This window comes from Lipotes vexillifer, unplaced genomic scaffold (genome assembly GCF_000442215.2).
Source record: "Lipotes vexillifer unplaced genomic scaffold, Lipotes_vexillifer_v1.1 scaffold511, whole genome shotgun sequence".
NCBI classification, from domain to species: domain Eukaryota; kingdom Metazoa; phylum Chordata; class Mammalia; order Artiodactyla; family Lipotidae; genus Lipotes; species Lipotes vexillifer.
In genome coordinates this window covers 1,323,092-1,344,052 of record NW_006784934.1, presented here as the reverse complement: position 1 = coordinate 1,344,052, position 20,961 = coordinate 1,323,092, and the positions used below count along the sequence as shown (strand labels likewise).

The window sequence follows — 20,961 nt, the reverse complement described above, 5'->3', positions numbered from 1 at the left end:
AGGAATGCCTGGCTTACTAGGCTACAGCTGTTGTGAAGGCAGAAGAGCCTTGAACATGATGCCAGAAGATGTGGGCTCTGCCACTCATTTGAGAAGACTTTAACACTCTGTACCTTAGTTTTCTCATTGCTAAAAACAGGATAATGCCTCCTAATTAAAAGCTGAAATGACATAATTTTTTTTAAAAAGCACTACACAAATCTCAAAACTTGTAACTCAATTGTTATTATAAGTTTTCCTAAAATCTATTAGTTCACTTAATGCCTTAGTAAGTATTGAGTAATTCCAGCATACTGCATATGGTTGAGTCTGGTTTGAGTATTCTGATGTTGCTGGACTATCATTCTAAGCATCAAGAAATACTGTGGAGATAGAAGGAACGCCAGATCAGATTGAATGTATACTGATTCTAGGATATAATCTGAAAATTATTTTTAGTAACAATTTCAATAGTACTTGTCATTTAAAACTAAGGGTTTTTTAATTATAAAAACTGTAAATTATAAAAGTAACCATCTTAACAATACAGAAGGTATAGAAAGAAAAAAAATTGAAGTCTTCTCCCCATCACAAACTCCACTCTCACTCCCCTGATACAGGCAATGTTAAAGAGTTTGGTATGTAACCCTGCAGTTTTTTTCTATTCATATTCAAGCAAACACATGTACACATAGATTGTCTTTACCCAAAGGGGCTTATACGCTAAATATCACTCAGCACTTTTCCCCCTTACTTAGTCTATCAGGGACTTCCCACCAGGATGATAATATAGAGCTAACTCATTCCTTTTAATGACTACATAATATTCCACAGTATGTTTATATCAAAATGTTTTCAACCATTGCCCTATTGATGTATAGTTGTTCCTAGTTTTATTTTTTGCCATTACAAATAATGATGCAGTTAATATCCTTATACATTTATCCTTTCATACTCTTGCTTTTATTTATAAGGAATAGATTCCTTTTAGGAATTATTTGATCAAGGGAAGTGCTAATTTTTTATTTTGATAGGTAGTACCACATTCCAAAAATGTTATCACAATTCACACTCTCACCAGCACTATACGAGAGTGCCCATTTCCACCAAACTGTATGTCAGCCCTGGATGTTATTAGTAGCTTACTGACTGGGAAGTTTATAAGCTTAGGTCTGATAAATTTACCAATCTATGTCAACATCTCTCAGACTTATTGGAGCCCAAGGAAAGAAAAGCACATTGTTTCAGTTTCTTAACTGGATGCAGCATTCAAATGCCAGAGTTAAGGTTAAGGAATTTGGTTCCAAATCTATTGCTCTCAGTTAATGAGCCAGACTGGAAAGGACCAAGAGCTCAACTAGTTCAAACTGCAACTCACCATGTTTTATCCAGATGCTGTTTCTTTTCCTGGAGTTCTCGTTTCAGGCTCTCCACTTCAACCTTCAACTCGATGTTCTGAAAAGTACACAGGCATTAATCGTCATTAACTGCCACAGACCCTCTATCAGACAGAGAAAGACAAATATTATATCACTTTTATGCAGACTCTAAAATATGATACAAATGAAATTATTTACAAAACAGAAACAGACTCACAGACGTAGAAAACTTATGGTTACCAAAGGGGAAAGGCGGGGGGTGGGCGGGGAGAGAAAAATTGAGTATGGGATTAACAAATACACACCACTGTATATAAAATAAACAACAAGGATTTACTGTATAGCACAGGGAACTATATTCAATATCTTGTAATAACCTGTAATGGAAAAGAATCTGAAAAAGAATATATATATATATATTATATATATATACACACCTGAATCACTTTATACCTGAAACTTATGCAATATTGTAAATCAACTACAGTTCAATTTTTTTTAAGTGTTCACTGTTGTTACTTATAAAAACAACAGTTTTCCCTCCCTGACTAGGATAGCTGAAGTTCTCAGTCATAATCACATATTACATTAATCATATGTCATAGAAAGGAAAGAAAATTATTACACCATTATTTGGTGTGTCAATACTGAAGTACAAAAAGAATGATAGTTATGAAAAATCAGAGGCATAAGAAATGACTTTTAGTGGGGGAGATTGGTGGAGTGTGATGGCAGATAAGGCCGGATAGGTAAGTTGAGGTCAGAGTCTTAACGCCAATTCATGTTAAACACAGGATTCTCCTGAACTGATTTCCACCCTGGTGTGTACTGCAAAGTTCAATATAGAATTGGGTTAAAAGAAACCAGTAACCAATTACCTGATTCCTTTCCAAGGATTCTTTTTTTTTTTTTTAAGACTCTATCCTTTTATTTAACATGCCATAACGTTCCCCCCCTTCCAGTTTTATTGGGATATAACTGACATACAGCACTGTATAAGTTTAAAGTGTTCAGCATAATGATTTGACTTACGTACATCATGAAATGATTACCATGATAAGTTTAGTGAACATCCATCATCCCATATAAATACAACATGAAGGAAATAGAAAAAAAATTTTTCCAAGGCTTCAATTTTAACTCTGTAAATTGATCTACTGCTCATATAATCCACAATGTGCCTATCCCTTTTAAAAATAGAGATTTTCAAAATTTTGCCCCAGCAGAAGCTGTGACACCGGGAATCATAAAAAAACGAAACAAAACAAAGCTGCTTTTTTTAAAAAATCAAAAGAGAAACGGTTTTGCCTGACCACCTTAAGAAAAAAAAAAAGATCTTAATGCAAAATGTATCAGTCCTTTCATCATTAGATTAGAAGCATTATTACCCCTTATATTGACTAGGTCAATAGTTTGCAATACGGTGTCCCACCAGTATTCCACAAGACACTTCTAGGAATGGGAGAGGGAGAAGTTTAAAGAAGTGTGGTCACAGCCAGGTCTGACTCTTGCAGACCCCTCTCCTCCACTGTTAACAGCACTCTTAATGTGGAAAGGGACTTATCAGGTCTTGTGGGGAATAATGAAGAGGTCTGACACTTGTTTCTTATACTCAGTATGCGTGCAGTCCAGTTGAGAGGAGCAAAATTCTGAGGTATGGATTTAAAATGCTAAAGGTGATCACTGATGAGGAAGTTTAGGATATAGCCTAACCCAGGGAAGGTTTAATGTGTAAGATATACAAGGGTAGAGAAGGTCACTGTAGATAAGGAAATATGGTATTAGGCTAGAAATTTCTCTACAGTCCATTCAGTAGCTCACTTATTTCAAGCACAGATATCTGATACAGCAAAATTCTAGAATAATTTTTAAAATTTTATCCATGGATTGATAAACAGATAAACAAAATGGAATGTTATTTGGCCATAAAAAGGAATGATAGATGCTACAACATGGCTGAACCCTGAAAACATTATGATAAGTAAAAGAAGTCAGTCACAGAAACCACACATTGTATGATGCCATTTATATGAAATGTCCAGAATAGGCAAATCCAGAGAAACAAAGTAGACAGGTGGTTGACTAGGGCTGTGGGGATAGGGGAATTGGGAAGTGATGGTTAATGGGCTGGGGGTTTCTTTGTGGAGTGATGGAAATGTTCTAAAACTGATTGCTATGATATTTGCACAACTCTGTGAATATTCTAGAAATACTGATGTGTACATTGTACACTTTAAATGAGTGAGTTGTATTGGTATGTGAAATTTATTTCAATTAAATTATAAAAAATGTTTTTAAAAGCCCTAGGAAGTTATAGTGGTTATAATTAAATGATAACAATGATTACATATTGCATATCACACAGGCAGTTAGAACAGTGTCCAGCACCTAGGGAACACCATTATTATATCTGAACTAAAGAGCAAAACTATACATTGCCTTCAAGCATCTCTAACAGAAGTTAGCACTGGGTATTTCAAAATCTCTTTCCAATCTTGCCCCTCCTCTCCAGCACCCATGGTTACCACCCTATGAGGTACTCCTTCCTTATCACTGGGATCAGAGTGAATAGTCTCCAAACTGATCTCCCCAACCTCAGTCTCTCCACCATTTAAATTTTTCCTAAAGCATATGTCTGATTAGTTTACTCCCTCTACTCAGAAAGCTTTTCATGGTTTTTAATTGCACAGCGATTAAGTTTTACACTACTCAGCTTGAAAATGGAGTCTACTCAAAATTTGACCTCAACTTACCTATCCGGCCTTATCTGCCATCACACTCCACCAATCTCCCCCACTAAAAGTCATTTCTTATGCCTCTGATTTTTCATAACTATCATTCTTTTTGTACTTCAATATTGACACACCAAATAATGTTATGTCTTTCTACCTGCCCTTTTACACTTTTTAATTACAGATTCCCTTGGGACAGAGAAAAATGACGGTGTGGTGGAACTAGCCAGGTGTGCTGGTTGTCAGCTTGTGCCCTTTGGCTTTGCGATGTTGGGACATGGGTTTCAGGACAGCAGACCTAGAAAGGCAGAAATCCGTTTCTGCCACTTACTAACTGGGTGACCTTTTTTGTGTAAGTTATTTAACCTCTTAGAACATAACTTCCTCATCAATAAAAAGGGGTTACAAAAATTACCTTGAGCGGTGTAGTAAGGGGTAAATGAAATAACCTAAGTACCCAGCATAATGCCTGACTCAATATCTAGCAGCTGTGACTACCTTGAGGCCCTCAGTGTTTTGCAACTTCATGTGTAATAAATGCACTGAATGAGTGAACCAACCAACCAACAGGAACAGATACACCTAGGCAGAAGTGGAATGACAATATGTTTGTTGAAGAAAAAAGGGATTGGCTAATGCTGTGATTATACAGAAAAACTTTTTATCTGAAGCCTTTAAAAGACCTTCTCTGTTTTAAATCGTGAATATTCCCTAAAAGGTATATTATTAACCCATTGAAGATAAAATATTGCTAAATCTGAGGCAGGAAAAGGAAAAATAACTTGTCGCAGGACAACTCAAGTCACTAGTAGAATTCCAAATACTGCTTAGAATTCCAGCCTCCTCTTCTACCTTTCACCCTCCCCCATAAAAGAGCCATTCTACTCTTGGGCCTAGTCTACTCTGAGACTCAGAGTTACTAATTAAGATCTCCAGACCTTAAAATGGACATTTTAGAGAGAAAGGTGAGCACGGACCAAGCATTAGATGGTATTAAGAAATTATCTTAAATTGGTACAGCCACTATGGAGAACAGTATGGAGGTTCCTTAAAAAAGAAAAAATAGAGCTACCATATGACCCAGCAATCCCACTCCTGGGCATATGTCTGGAGAAAACCAGACTTCAAAAAGAAACATGCACCCCATTGTTCACAGCAGCACTATTTACAATAACCAAGACATGGAAGCAACCTAAATGTCCATCAACAGAGGATTGGATAAAGATGTGGTACATATATACAATGGAATGTTATTTAGCCATTAAAAAGAATGAAATAATGCCATTTGCAGCAACATGGTTGGACCTAGAGATTATCATACTAAGTGAAGCAGTCAAAGACAAATATGATATGATATTACTTATATGTGGGATCTAAAAAATGACAGAAATGGGATTAACATATACACACTACTATATATAAAATAATCAACAAGGACCTACTGTATAGCACAGGAAACTCTACTCAATACTCTGTAATAACATATATGGGAAATGTATATGTATGACTAAATAACTTTGCTGTATACCTGAAACTAACACAACATTGTAAATTAACTATACTCCAATATGAAATATAAATTTTTTAAAATAAAAAAAGACTATTATTACATTAAAAAAAAGAAATTATCTTTACGTTTTTGGGTACAATAATGGTACCATGGTTATGGTTAAAAACAAAGACCTTATTGGTTAGAGGTGCGTTCTGATGTCTGTCCAGATGCAGTTCTGTGGTGTCTGAGAGTTGCTGTGAGGAGAAGGGAGGACAGAGGCAGCAGAATGTTGGTAACTGTTGAAGCTGGGTGACAGGTACACAGGTCCCCCGTACTCGGGACAGGTACATGGGAGGCACTGTTCTCTTTATCTTTGTCTACTTTTGAAAAATTTCCTAATGAAAAGTTAGAAAGGGCATTGTCATCACAAAAAGGTAGATATCCACATTCTTTTTTAATTTTTTCCTTTTCACCTCTGGAATTCCCTAAACTATGGTCACAAATAGCAAAGAACGTTTGGCTCCCTACAGCAGCTCCTTTCAGCCACCAGACTTACATAAAACAGTGGTGCTGAGTCCATTTCCCGATACTGAGGGATAAAGAAAATAAACCTGCCTCTTAAACCTGGGGGACTCAGAATACAACTGGGTCATAGGGAGGAAGGAAGATCTGCAGAAATAAACTACAAACAAGATTCTTTCAGAGAGGAATCTGCGGTTTCTTTAACTGGGCAGTCGGAGCTAATAAAGTCACAATTCTCTCACTTCACCTTCTACCCTCTTCCAGTCTCCTTCAACTCTCACATTGCCTCACACTCCCTCTTCACCTCCCTCCCCTCCCCCCTCACGTTACCCAGCTGGAACTGCACCCTTCTGGTCTGACACTGCACGGTGATGACATCAGTCATTATCCAATGGCTATCTTTTCTGAAAACCAGAGTTCTGAGTGATAGTAGTTTATGGCAAGATAGTTTCCAAGACACCGCTGGCCTTTGGTGGGGCCACCCTCTTCACCTCTAAACTAAGGGCTACTGCTGATTGAGAAATCAATCATGTAAGTACCCTTGGATGCCACCAAGGCTTTGTCTGAGTTGCTCTTAGCCTGTGATGCCTTCTCTCTTCTTTCCTTTTATTATTATTATCATTATTATTTTTTGGCTGCGTTGGGTCTTTGTTGCTGTGCACAGGTTTTCTCTAGTTGGCTTCAGTAGTTGTGGCACGAGGGCTCAGTAGTTGTGGCACACGGGCTTAGTTGCTCTGCAGTATGAGGGATCCTCCCGGACAAGGGATTGAACCCATGTCCCCTGCATTGGCAGGTGGATTCTTAACCACTACGCTACCAGGGAAGTCCCTCTCTTCTTTCTAAAACTGTTCTTCATTAGGGTTCAGTTCAAACACCCCCCACTCCCCCTTCCAGGAAACCTTCCCTAATCCCCTAGTCAGAACTTAATAATTCATTTCTCTTCACTTCCACTGTTTACAACTAAGATGACTATAATTTAGCATCCATACTGGGACTCTTCTGAAAGTGAAAAGAGGCACTATCACAATTATACCAGGACAACTGGCAAAATCAGGAGTGTCCTGGGTAAACCAGGACTCGGTCATCTGACACCTATCTCTAGTATCGCACTCAACTCACTCTGCTTCGATTAGTTATTTAAAATGTCTGGTTTCCCTTCTAGGTTTTAATATCTGGAAAAGTACTTTGCCCTCATTAGCTCTCCATATATGTTTATGGAATAAACACTTTACCATTTGTGTTGAATCGCTAACTTACTTTTTTGTTTTGGTATTTAACTTCGTGTGTGTGTGTGTGTGTGTGTGTGTGTGTGTGTGTGTGTGTTTCAACTGATCTTCAAGCACTTTTGACGACAAGGATTATGTCTTACTTTATATCTCATAGTTTGCTGCTGGGGGAAGAGAGTACTCAAAAAAAAAAAAAAAACCTCGACAGCATACCAGTATACATTCATTGATAACATCAGCAAGTAACTATGCACTGGACATTAAAGCTTGCCAGAACCAAAGTGCTTGTCAGTGTGATAAGACATGAATTAGGGTCAGTGAGTGAAGGAAGTGGGTACTGTACCTTTGTAAGACAGTACGAAACAAGCCAGAGAAAAGCAGGCCTTCCATGGAAGAGTTTTTTTTTTTTTTAACTTTTCCTTTTATATTGGAGTATAGCTGATTAACAAGGTTGTAACAGTATCAGGTGCATATCAAAGAGACTCAGCCATACATATATATGTCTCCACTCTCCCCCAAACCCCCCTCCCATCCAGGCTGCCATATAACATTGAGCAGAGTTCTCTGTGCTATAGAGTAGGTCCTTGTTGGTTATCATGGAAGAGTTTTTACTTGGGACAAAAATAAATATGGCCAGATCTTACTCTGAATCAGTTCTGTAGACTAAAGGAATTCAAAAAGAAATAGCTTAATAGGAGGAAGAGTCTCAAACTCTTGTGAGGAGATCCTCTTATAATTCCTGATTATTAACCCAAAGTGAAAAGTCACTCTAGTGGATGGATTTTATTTTAAAATGTTTTCTTTTCTTTTTAGAACCATACCCTTTCTAGGAAAAGTGTAGTTCAGAAATATTTTTGTTCACAGTGAATTTCTTTTCCAGACTTCTCTGAAACCACTGGGGCAAAGCATTAGCTCTATAAAACAGGGCAAAGTACTGAGTATTTTCATAAGGGGTTCTTCTCTCTGTCCTGAACAAGGGGCAAGGGTTTGGTCGCTATACAATCCCTGGAAACACATTTTAGTAGCTTCCAAGTGAGTTGTTTTGTAGATGAGATTTCTTTTCATTCACCTAGTTTTAAAGCAAAATAAGACCCTAGAGGGTCTAACTATTTGGCTCTGTCATTAACTGTGTGACCTTAGACTAGTCACTCCCAGAGCTTTATGTTTTTATACAGTCAATTAATTTGAATCAGAGCCTCTCTCTCTTGCCCATAAGAATTATAATACCACCTGCATTGCTTATCTTCTCTGTTGATGTAAGACACCTAGCCAGAAGGTGTTCAAATGCAAATCATAAAAGTCCTCAGACCCTCAGGTCGAGGAAAGACCTTATTCAGAGGTGCAGCCCCTGCCTTCCTACAGATTCCAGGTTCATTGTCATCCACTAGTGCAATCAAGCCCCAAATCAGACACATAGGTTGCCCCAAGATGTGACAAGAATAGTTCATTGCCAGGGAAAGGATAGCAGGGCAGTGTCCGCAGCCTCAGTAAGCAGAAGACTACAAGGCCAGGCACTCTCCTGCCAGAGATTGCTTTAGTGTCCAGTTCCCCAAAGAAATGGAAAAAAACCAAGTGGAAAGTTTCAGTTTATACAATACAAAGTACAAGGATCTACATCCGGATGGCAGAACTCCTCTGTTCAGGTCACTCTTTAAAGCCCAAACCATGTTAGTCCTTAGTAGAGGCCTGAAAACAATACCAATTCCTTCCCAGCTCAGTTTACCTTGATTAGACAAACACAGACACCCACCTCTGAGTAAGCACTGAGGCTGTGGATGAGTTCTAAGGTGGCCAGGTATTTGGACAGACACAGCCAGGGCTCGCGTGTGTGTGTGTGTGTGTGTGTGTGTGTGTGTGTGTGTGTGTGTGTGAGAGACAGAGACAGACAGAAAGGGTACTCACTGGGCAGAAGACAGGTAGCTAACTTGTGAGATGGCAGCACTTATTTATTCACTTTTTTTAAATCAAATATTTATTAAGCATCTCCTTTGGATATGTAAGGCACTCTAATAAGTATTAAAAAGGGCAAGGCAGACACAGTCACAGTCCTCAGGGAATTTACAGCCTATGGGGGCAATTAAACAGATAATTATAGTAGAATGTGATAAACAAAAGAGACCCAGAATCAAATAGCTGCATGGAAATACACACAGGTGGTAGATATAAATAGTAGCAGATACATAAATCAATGCAAGTCCACCCTATAACTCCTGGCTTTAGCCTCCAAAGAAACATTCCTAGACCCAACTCAACATGTGTTATACCTTGGGTTGCCCTTCCTCTCAGCTCCTTGGTTCTAATCTTTTAAGGGAGGAGGAATATAAATCTGAAACTACAGAGCTGCCAAGGGAAAACAAAGAATCTTGTACTTAGGGCAGCAGTATGGTGAAGAGTATAGACTTTAGAACTAAACTGGCCTGGGTTCAAATACTTACTATCACATTCTGTTAGGCTGAATCATATGAAAGTGCAGATATTCAACCATTTTTCACAGTTCCAAATAGCTCATCCTCTATATTCTAGAAGTAAGTCACTTAACCTAAGTTGTAGTTCCTTCAGGTGCTTACAATCACTACCTTTCAAGGATACTGTGAAAATTAAATGAAAGGATGTAAATGAAAATACCTGACATATAGTAGGTGTTCAATAAACATTAGTTTCCCCAAAGGTAGTAAGATGTATGAATCACAAGCAGAGATTGGTATTTCTGGTCAACCTTGAGTTTAGGAACCCAAGAAAGATAGATTAAAATGAGGTTAAATGATAAAACGATTAACTAAAAGCTTTGGGTTTTGATGGTGGGGGAGGCTGTGATTTGGGAGGGGGGCAGGGGACATACGAGAATTTTCTGTACCTTCTGTTCAGTTTTGCTGCAAACCTAAAACTGCCCTAAAAAATAAAGTCCATTTAAAAACATGGGGAAAAATATGAGTTGTCTTGGGCATTTTTTATTTACACTCTGAGCTCAGAGGTCCCAATATATGCACTGCCTCGGTGTTCACAATGATCAACTTAAACCCTTCTTAGTCACTCTGTTAAAATCTTGGTCGAGTCCCAAAAGCCTCTGTTGATCTGGCCCAACTGAGCTGGCAAGTGAGAAAACATCCATATAAATACCAGTGATCTCAGTGATTCTCTCCCTGTCCCCAGCACATTCCTTAGCAGGATGAATCTCTCTCACTTGGCTGGAGCCTCTCTGTTCATAAATAGGACGGGCTGGGCTTAATTTAGAAAAGTGCAGGCCTCTTATGAAAGTCAGGGGTGAGGCTGGAGCCCCTACAATCCCAGGACACCTTGTGTGGAGACAGGAACCCGGCCCCACTGAAGGGGCTATAAAAGGGACGCTCAGAATGATTTGTTTTCCTCAGCTATTTAGAAACTGGAGTTCAGGGGAACCATTCTGTGCTTTCCTTAACTTCCCTTTGGGTAGCAGGTATAGAATTGGGAGTTATAAAAATTATATTAATTTTTCTACAGATAAATTGGTACATAGGAAACCTAAGGCCGCCTAAACATTTTTTTTTAAAGGATGTTTGCACATGTAATTATTATTTTATTTATTTTTGCTGTGTTGGGTCTTCGTTTCTGTGCAAGGGCTTTCACTAGCTGTGGCAAGCGGGGGCCACTCTTCATCGCGGTGTGCGGGCCTCTCACTATCGCGGCCTCTCTTGTTGCAGATCACAGGCTCCAGACGCGCAGGCTCAGTAGTTGTGGCTCACGGGCCTAGTTGCTCCGCGGCACGTGGGATCCTCCCAGACCAGGGCTCGAACCCGTGTCCCCTGCATTAGCAGGCAGATTCTCAACCACTGCACCACCAGGGAAGCGCTAAACATTTTAAAATTATCTGTGGCATCTAACATGATCTGACATTTATCCCCAAATTCAGCTCTCCATTTTGGATCGGCACTTGCTTTGATCTACTCTCCAAAAAGAATAAAGCCACTCATTGGTATTCTGCAAAGTCCAGGACAGTTTTTCTTGCATTGAAACTTTCACTACAAAATGGAATCTAAGTTCCAACACCTGGCAGTCACTCCTCCCTTGGAAGCCTATCTGTGACCTGAAGCCAGGTCTTATGATCAGGCAACTCCTCTGAAATAATACCTGTTTTTGAGACCAGGGGCAGCACTTCGACTGTAGACTCTAAGTTGTATCATTCAGGATGGCAGCCACGAGTCACACGAAGCTATTGAACCCTTAAGCTATGACTAGTCCAAAATGAGATGTGCTGTAAGGATTTCAAAGACTTAATACACACTGGATTGAAAAGACTAGACACAACAAAAGAACATAAAATCCTAATGATTTTTTTAATGTTGATTTCATGTTGAAATGATATTTTAAATACGTTATTAACATTAATTTACTTTTCTTTTAATGTGGCCACTAGAAAATTTTAAATTACATCTGTGGGGACTTCCCTGGTGGTCCAGCGATTAAGACTCCTTGCTCCAGGGAACCAGACCCCGCATGCCACAACTAAGATCCCACGTGCCTCAACTAAGACCCGGTGTAGGTAGATAGATAGATTACATCTGTGGCTTACATTAAATTTCTGCTGGACAGTGCTGTTCTACAAAATGTTAGAAAAAAGATGTACTAGTTTTAAGTACACTATGTGAAGACATGTCCCGGCCTGCATCACAATTAATCCCATGGTCTAAGAGCACCTGTAAGAGTTTTATGGGGTTATGGTATTCATCAACCAACAAAATACAGAAGTGACTCTAGCTAATTATAAGTGAAGCAAAATTATCTAGGGGGTGATAGGCACCACACTGAAGAAGTCAGGTCACAGTACTACTCAAACTATGTTCAGACACTAAACTGCAAGTGTCAGGAGGGCAGGGACCCCCTCTATCTCCTTACCCTTGCATCCCTATTGCTAGCACAGTGCCCATACACAGAAGTGCCCACACATGGAAGATGATTATTTATCCAATGAATGGGTGTTGTTAAAAATAAAAACACAACCCTCTCTTAAACCATTCTCACTGTCAAGAATTTCCTCTTCCTATACTGTTTCTTTTCTCAAGTTGTTTGCTTCCTACTTCTGCCAACCCTTCTCTTGGAGAGACTTCTTAGTTCCAGGAAGAGTTGGAGGTTCACCTGGAGTGCTCCAAAGCCAGCTTGTGGGCTCTCAGGTGGAGGAGACATCAAAGGATGGAGAGGTGGCCTCCTCTTTCACATGTACAGATGAGCCTCACCTGCAACTTCCAGGGTGTTTGCAATCAATCAACACCAACTTTCTGAGTTTCTATTATGAGCTCAACAATGTTGAAGAGAATGTTGAAGGCAATAGAGTAAGTTTGAGATCAATCCAACCCACAAAGTACTTATAATCTAGAAGAAGAAATAAGCAAGGTACACATTGGAAAGATAATTGCCAGCCAGGGATTAAACATGTGCCAAATAATATATCTGAACTATAACTGCTGGAAGAGCACAGAGAGTAAAAGATGGTTTCAGGGATTGATTATGATGAAAGGCCCACCTGAGCAGGTGGACTCTAAGTTGGACTTTGACACCTGAGTAGGGTTTGGAATAAGCAGAGAAAAAGGATACAGGTATACCAGGCGTGAACAAGGATGTGTCCGCAGGAATTAGCACACATGAGGGAGACTGACTCACTCTAGGAATATATTTGAAAATACATAGTGAGAGAATAAAGTTTGCTTCCTACTTCATGGAGAATACGGAAGTAACTAGAAGAAAACCCCTACAGTCTCCTATCACCATATCTATCCATCATCTACTAGCATCTGTGCTCACAAACTGTCTTTCCGTGTGTGACCACAGATAACTATCCACGCTCCCATCTAAAGCCAGACCTTCCACTTAGGCATTAGGTCCCATTCTCTCTACTTCTCAAAAGTAGCATCCAGAAAGTCTCCTTAATCAATATTTCACTTTCTACTGGAAAATTCTACTGGTACACAAGCATATACTATTATTCATCTACCTTTTAAAAAATCTTCTATGGACTCCTTACCTTTACCAGTTACTGTTCCATTTCTTTGCTCTCCTTTGCAACAAAACTCAACATAATCAGTCCAATTCCTCTCCTCCCATTTTTTGTTAAACCTACTGCAATCAGACTTTTGCCTCTACCACTACCAAAACTACTCTAATCAAGATCACTAATGACATTCATGTTGTCAAATCCAAAGGTCAATTCTTAGTCATCATATACTTGAGCAATCAGCAACATTTCAAAAGGTTGATCCCTCTCTCTTCCATTGTATGTTTTCTTTACTTGGCTTCCAGAATCCAGATTCTCTTGGTTTTCTTCTCACTTCACTGGTTACATTTTCTACATCTCCTCTGCTGGTTCTTCCTCCTTTCCCCAAACTATTAATGTTAGAGTGACCCAGGGCTTAGTCTTTGGTCCTTTTATCTTCCACCTTGGTAGGACTAACTCCCTTGGTGATCTGCAGAGTCTCATGGCTTTTTTTTTTTTGGCTGCATTGGGTCTTCGTTGCTGTGCACGGGCTTTCTCTAGTTGCGGCGAGCGGAGACTACTCTTCGTTGTGGTGAGCGGGCTTCTCATTGTGGTGGCTTCTCTTGTAGCAGAGCATGGGCTCTACGCGCCTGGGCTTCAGTAGCTGTGGAGCACGGACTCAGTAGTTGTGGCTTGCAGGCTCTAGAGTGCAGGCTCAGTAGTTGTGGTGCACGGGCTTAGTTGCTTCTCAGCATGCGGGATCCTCCCAGACCAGGGCTCGAACCCGTGTCCCCTGCATTGGCAGGTGGATTCTTCTTTTTGTTTTTAATTTACTTTTTGAATTTTTGAATTTTACCTCTTTTTTTATACAGCAGGTTCTTATTAGCCATCCATTTTATACATATGAGTGTATACATGTCAATCCCAATCTCCCAATTCATCCCACCACCACCCACCCCACCGCTTCCCTCCTTGGTGTCCATACGTTTGTTCTCTACATCTGTGTCTCTATTTGGCAGGTGGATTCTTAACTACTGCGCCACCAGGGAAGTCCAGTCTCATGACTTTAAATACCATCTATATGCTGATGACTCCCAAATTTATATCTCCAGCCCAACCCTTTCTCCAAAACTTCAGATTTATACACTCAACTACTTACATGATATTGCCACTGGAAATGTCCAACAAACATCTCAAACATAAAATGTCCAAAATGGAAATCCTACTCTCTACCCTCAAACCTGCTCTATACATACCCTTCCCTATCTCAATTATGGCAACTCCATCCTTGCAGTTGCTTAGGCCAAAACCCCTGATGTCGTCATCAATTCCTTTCTTTCTCTCACATTCCATATCCAATCCATCAGCAATCTTGTTGGTGTTACCTTCACCACTTCTCTCCACATTAACTGCTATTACCTTAGCCTGATCACCATCTCTTATGTGGACGACTGCAATGGCTTCCTAATAGCCCTTCTACCCTTGCCTTTCTATGGGCTACTCTCAATACTGTAACTACAACGATCTTTCAAAAGTCAGATAGGACTGTCACTGGCTGAGTGTCATCTTGCCACTCAGAGTAAAAGCTGAAGTCTTTAAAATTATCTACTAGGGCCTATCTGATGTGTACAATCTCCATTACCTCTGGGACCTCATCTCTCAACATCCTCGCCCATTCTCATGCTGTTTCAGCCTCCATGGTTCTCCTGCTCTTTCTCTACCTGGAATGGTCTCCTCCCACTTATCTGTTTGGCTAACTTCCTCATCTCCTTTAGGTCGTTGCTTAAAAACTATTTTCTATTGCATAGCCACTCTGGAAAACAGTTTGGTAGTATCTTATTAATTGAAATACATGATTATTATATGACCTAACAATTCTACTACTGGGTATTTATCCAAGAGAAATACAACAAAGACTTGTACATGAATATGCACAGCACCTTTAGTCATAATAGCCAATCACAGGACATAATCCATATGTTCATCAACAGGTGAATGGATAAACAAATTGCATTATATTCATAAAATGGAATACTACTCAGCAATAAAAAAGTAAACTACTGATACAAACAACACAGATGACCTCAAAATCATTGTGCTAAGTGAAAGAAGCCTAACACCAGAATCTGTACTCCTTGATTCCATTTATATGAAATTCTAGAATAGACAGAACTAAACTATAGACTGAAAGCAGATCAATGGTTTCCAGCAGTCAGAGATGTAAAAGGACTGGCACCAGTGGGCCACACAGCAATTTTTGGGGGCGATGGAAGTGTTTTATATCTCTGTTGTGGGGTGGCTATTGCATAGGTAGATATATATATTTGTTAAAATTCATCAAACTGTACACTTAATACAGTTAATTTAAACAAAGAAAAAAAAAGAGAGAGAGAGAGGAAAACAGAAATGGCAACACAAACAGCCAAGTACAAAGGGTGAGTAAGGAGCTCAGCATAGAGACCACCAATCTGGGATGGCTTCATTGCCTCAGGTCAGCGTTATGGGGGCTATAAATGCTGTGACTGTAAACCCATGAATAAATCTTCCTCCATCCACTGGTCATTCTCATGTTTATTGACTTCCCTTCCCATCTCATATCTGTATAATAAAGTTACACAAAGATACAGGAAAATCATGTGGTGGACAGTCTCTCACAGTCTCCCCATGATCCCTGCCTTCCACTGTTCATGTCTTTGTGTAATCCCCACCTTGAGTACAGCAGGATGTGTAACTTGCTTCCAACCAATAGTATATGGCAAAGGCAATGTACTGTCACTCCTGTGACTATGTTAAGTATTAAGAATATCTTACTAGCTGACTTGCTCTAGAGCTTCTCCTTGCTGCCTTGATGATGTGAATGTGTGGGGAAAGTCCACATGGCAAGGAACAGTAGTTGGCTTCAAAGAACTATGGGCAGTCTCTAGCCAATATTCAGCAAGAAGTCTGGGCCCTGAGTGCTACAAGGAAATAAATTCCGCCAACAACTCAAGTGAGCTCCGAAGCAGATTCATCCCCAGTCAAGCCTCCAGATAAGAATTCAGCCTGGCCATTACTTTGGTTGTAGCCTAGTAAAACCCTAAGCAGCGAACTCAGCTAAGCTGTGCCTGGACTGCTGACTCATGTAAACTGTGAGATAATGTGTTTTAAAAACCACTTTCTAAATGTAGCCTCTCCTGACCACTCTTGAATGCTGCAAACTGCCCTCCATTCTTATACTTTTTGACCCCCTTACCCTACTCTACTATTTTTTTCCCCATTAGGACTTACCACTTGCCAACATTCTACATATGTTATTTAATATTTATTTATTGTCTGCCCCCTCATAATAGAATATAAATTTTATGAGGGTAGGAATGCTCATCTGTTTTGCTCATTTATATTATTATTATAACCACCTCCAATAGCACCTGGAACATAGTAGGTACTATCAATATAGGTGAATGAATATAGTAGGTACTACGAATATAACATAGTAGGTGTTATTGAATATTCAATAAATATTTTTAAATGAACGAGGCCTAATGCTTAGATTTCAACTAGGATCAACCTAATTTTATTCTTGCAGGGACAGAGCATAGCTAATCACTGCCTGTCACATACTGAGACTTCTAAAATTTTCTATTAGGTCACCTCTGAGTTTGTTCTTCCCCAAATTAAAAATCCCAATTCCATTGCCCTTTTCTCATTTGCCTCATTTTCTAATTTTTAAGTTCTAATTTTTGAGTTTGAATATTTCTCAATTTCCTCTGAATTTCTGGAGTTCTACACCAGACAGCACTAGTCTGACAGGGCAATGTACGGGGATAAGGACAGCCTGGTTTCTATTACATTCCACATGGCAATTGCACCTGTTTCACAAGTAAATAAGGTCAGTGCCACCTTTTAGGGCAGATACATCAATGAGACAATGCCACCTCTTCCTGCCACAATCTTGGTAAAAACCACCATGAAAATGGATATCATTTTACTAGAGCTCCTTCTTTTCTTTTTAGTCTGACCTTAACGCAATGTAGAGTTATTCACTAAAAAACATCATTTGCATTTGAACAGTGACTAACTTCAGTTTCTAAAGAATGTGCCAAGACCTTGCTTATTAACTGAAGAATTAGGCCATGTAGCTGCTAGGATACCAGGTATACACCCTGAGGCTATTAATGGCAAATCTGGTCCTGTGAAAAATGGGGACAACCAACTTCACAGGGTTATTATGTAGTTGGGATTAAATATATGTAAAATGCATAGCATAGTGCCTGGCACGTAGTAAACACTAAATGGATCCCCTCCTCCATAGGGTCTAAATGTGAAGCATTTAGCATATATTTTCCATGTGTATGCACAAATTTGGGAATAGAGGAGAGAGGATACGAGACAAAGAAGGACAGAATACTGATACCAAAAGGTGGGACAAGACCTGGGCCTAGAAACCTCTCCTGGAGATAAGTAGCCTAGAAATAGATAGAGAAGGAGTCCTCAGGCTATTTTCCTCATGACCATTAATTGCCCTCCATCTTATATCAAGACCCCTAGGCACTGGTGACATACTTTGACATCTCGAAGAAGTAGGGAGAACAGGAGAGGAAAGAGGGGAGAGAGAAATTAGGAAGTTAGCACTGAGGGCCAAAGGAGTGTAGAGAAAGCCTGAGGCGGAGTTCTGGTTCTAACTGACATCACCACCCTCCACCTGCAGCAACTGAGGCAAGCCCCTTGATGTGGTCTGACACAACGAAGCTTTCCACAGCTGAAGGGACCTCTCTGCTCTCACCCCCAGCTTTGTAGAGACTGGCAGGGACCAGTTACGACCATCCTGACTCTGAGTTCTCTGAGGCTTCAAATGGTTTGGCAGCAACCTGGGCTTCTCCATAATCCCACAAGCCTATAAGGGATCGGAGAGAAAGAGCAAGACTTCAAATGGAGACTGCTCCCCACCTCTAAAGGACTTTCTCCTCTGAGACACAGAGGTCTACTACCTTCATCTGATTTCTGTGCCAGGAAGACCCTAGGATCCAGCTCTGGACTCAGGAGCTCCAGACTTTGCAGCAGAGTGATGACAACACACCATGTCATCAACTGAGTTGTGTTAGGTGGGCAGGACAAGGTTTATGTTTGTACTGAGCATACGCTCTGCTTGACTAGAGAGAATCTGGATGGGGGGGTCTGATGCAGTATTTCTAGGAGGGGCAGCCACCTCTGTGGCCTCAGAAAGAAGCTCTGAAACCTACCAAGGAAAAGTGACCTGGAAGGACTTGCTTACTTCTGGCCCTCAGCCAGGGCCCAGACTCTCCTTTTGCAGCTCTAGGTCATGGCCTTCATGCTGGCAGCCTCTGTCCACCCAGGGGCCTCAGAGTAGGGCTTCCTCCTCAAGCCTCCATGTGGGCTAAGGCTCCGTGTGTATAAAGAAGTGGCTTCCTGCCCGACACGCCAGTGGGGCCGTATGTGAGGTTGGGAGGTAAAAAACTGGCATGACAGGGCAGTCGGTGCCTTTCATTCACTCCCAGCCTCTTTGAGCCAAGTTTCCAAATAACAGGGATGATAACTGCCCAGTGCAGCCCAAAGTCTGTTCTAAAGTTGCTTGGCAAAAAGCCACCTGACTATTATTTAGCTCTCCACAGAACGGCATGTACCAAGTCAGATCACTGTCTTTTGGTGTGTGGGTGGATTAGCTGCTACTTAACATGATAGGGTGGGCCCCTTTCCAGTTTGCACCAGCCCCCTGCTCTGTACCTTCTCCATGTATAACACAGCCTCATTCCTCTGGGAAGTTGAACTTGCTTAGATGAGATGGCAAAGGCCAGAGGAGGAAGAAATCCCCCCAGCTCCCCACCCCCAAAAAAAGATCCCCATGGCTTTTGGAAACATGTAATGATGAAAGTCCTAGGGAAGGGGTATGTAGGCTGAGGAACTAAATATTTGGCAGCAGGCACAGGGTACAGAATCATTTATTGATAGCCCAGGATTATCAATACAAAGAAGAAGAAAGTCTAAACTTCTGACAAGCATAAAATTCCTTGAACTTTTTTTGAAGACCCAGGAAGTCACTGCAAGTGCCTGGAGAGGAAGCAAGGCCTCCTGGATTCTAGTTTCAACATGACCATTAATTTGCAGTGTGACCTTAGGCGAGTTACTTTACCACTCTGGGTCTCCGTCTCTTTAAAATAAAGGTTTTACTCATTAGGGAAAGCTGAGTGAATGGTATATAGGAACTCTCTATTTTTGCAACTATTCTGTATATCTAAAGTTCCTTTAAAATGAAAAGCTTTCTTAAAAAGTGAAGTGAGGGGGACTTCCCTGGTGGCGCAGTGGTTAAGAATCTGCCTGCCAATGCAGGGGACACGTGTTTAAGCCCTGGTCTGGGAAGATCCCACATGCCCCGGAGCAACTAATACCGTGTGCTGCAACTACTGAGCCCGTGGGCCACGACTACTGAGCCCGCATGCCACAACTACTGAAGCCAACGTGCCTAGAGCCCGTGCTCCGCAACAAGCCACCGCAATGAGAAGCCCATGCACTACAACGAAGAGTAGCCCCTGCTCACCGCAACTAGAGAAAGCCTGCACGCAGCAACGAAGACCCAACACAACCAAAAATAAAATAAATAAATAAATTAATTAATTTTTTTAAAAAGTGAAGGGGGCATACAGATTATCTCCAGGATCTTTTGTAATTCTAAACTGATTCTATGTTCTTATTTATCTCCTTTCAAGTGAAAGTAAGTAATTTTCCAGCTACCCAAATATATATCAAAGCAGAATTTTCAGATCCACTCCTACCGCAGACAAGATGTTGAGTAGCCCAAGCAACAAACCTATTTTTTGCTTTTAACATACCCTATACCCTGGGCAAAAGCTGAATTCTCCAAAAACACATTACAAACATTCCATCCATATCCTCTTTGTTCTCGCAAACAAATAAATTCATCCAGTTGGGAAAAGCTGTTTCTGGCAGCCCATGCTTACAGAATCTCAGTTTTTCCCTAGCAACTGGGCTAATTATAACTCCAGCTACCTGGTAACAGCACTAGATTTTCCTAACACTGACTGGCAGTTTTAAAGCCATCTCAGCTCTTCTGGCACGTGCCTTCCTGAGAAGGCATCAGAGGAGCTGTGAGACTGGGAGAAGGGAAGCAACTACCTTAGTTAAAGTGAGAGTATCCAAAGAGGCTGCTCAGAATCACGGAACTTCAGAGCTGGGAGAGACGTTAGTGTCAATCCCAGTTCAGCCCACACGTTTTATACCTAAAGAACCAGAGACCCAGAAGAAGCGACTTGTCTTAGCCAGGATCCTGGCAGTCTTCTTGATTCCTTTCTGTCAACCCTCCCATCCCATCAATCACCAAGTCCTACGGATAGTTTACCTCCCAAATATTTCGCAAATCAGCTCCCTCTCCTCCACTCCTATTGCCATGGGCCTCATTTAGGCCCTCATCATCTCTTGGTTGGCCTATCTGTTCTCCTGACTTCCTGTCTTATCTTCCTTGAATCCATCTTCCCCACCCATCAGAAGGATCTAGCATGTTCCCTGCTGCTTAAAGCCCACCAGTGGCTTCCTATCCTCCTTAGGATAAAGTCTACACTCTTTAAAATGGCACAAAGGGCGGGCTTCCCTGGTGGCGCAGTAATTGGGAGTCCGCCTGCCGATGCAGGAGACACAGGTTCGTGTCCCGGTCTGGGAGGATCCCACATGCCGCGGAGCG

The 20,961-nt window shown here is 40.8% G+C and overlaps 1 protein-coding gene across 1 annotated transcript in view; it reads right to left on the bottom strand.

Moving 5' to 3' along the window:
- PDE4DIP (phosphodiesterase 4D interacting protein) overlaps window positions 1-20,961 on the bottom strand; it is a 144,482-nt gene that overhangs the window by 114,625 nt on the left and 8,896 nt on the right. The window contains 1 exon segment of the mRNA XM_007457126.1: window positions 1,358-1,434. Within this exon segment, the coding sequence (XP_007457188.1) occupies window positions 1,358-1,434 (77 nt within the window).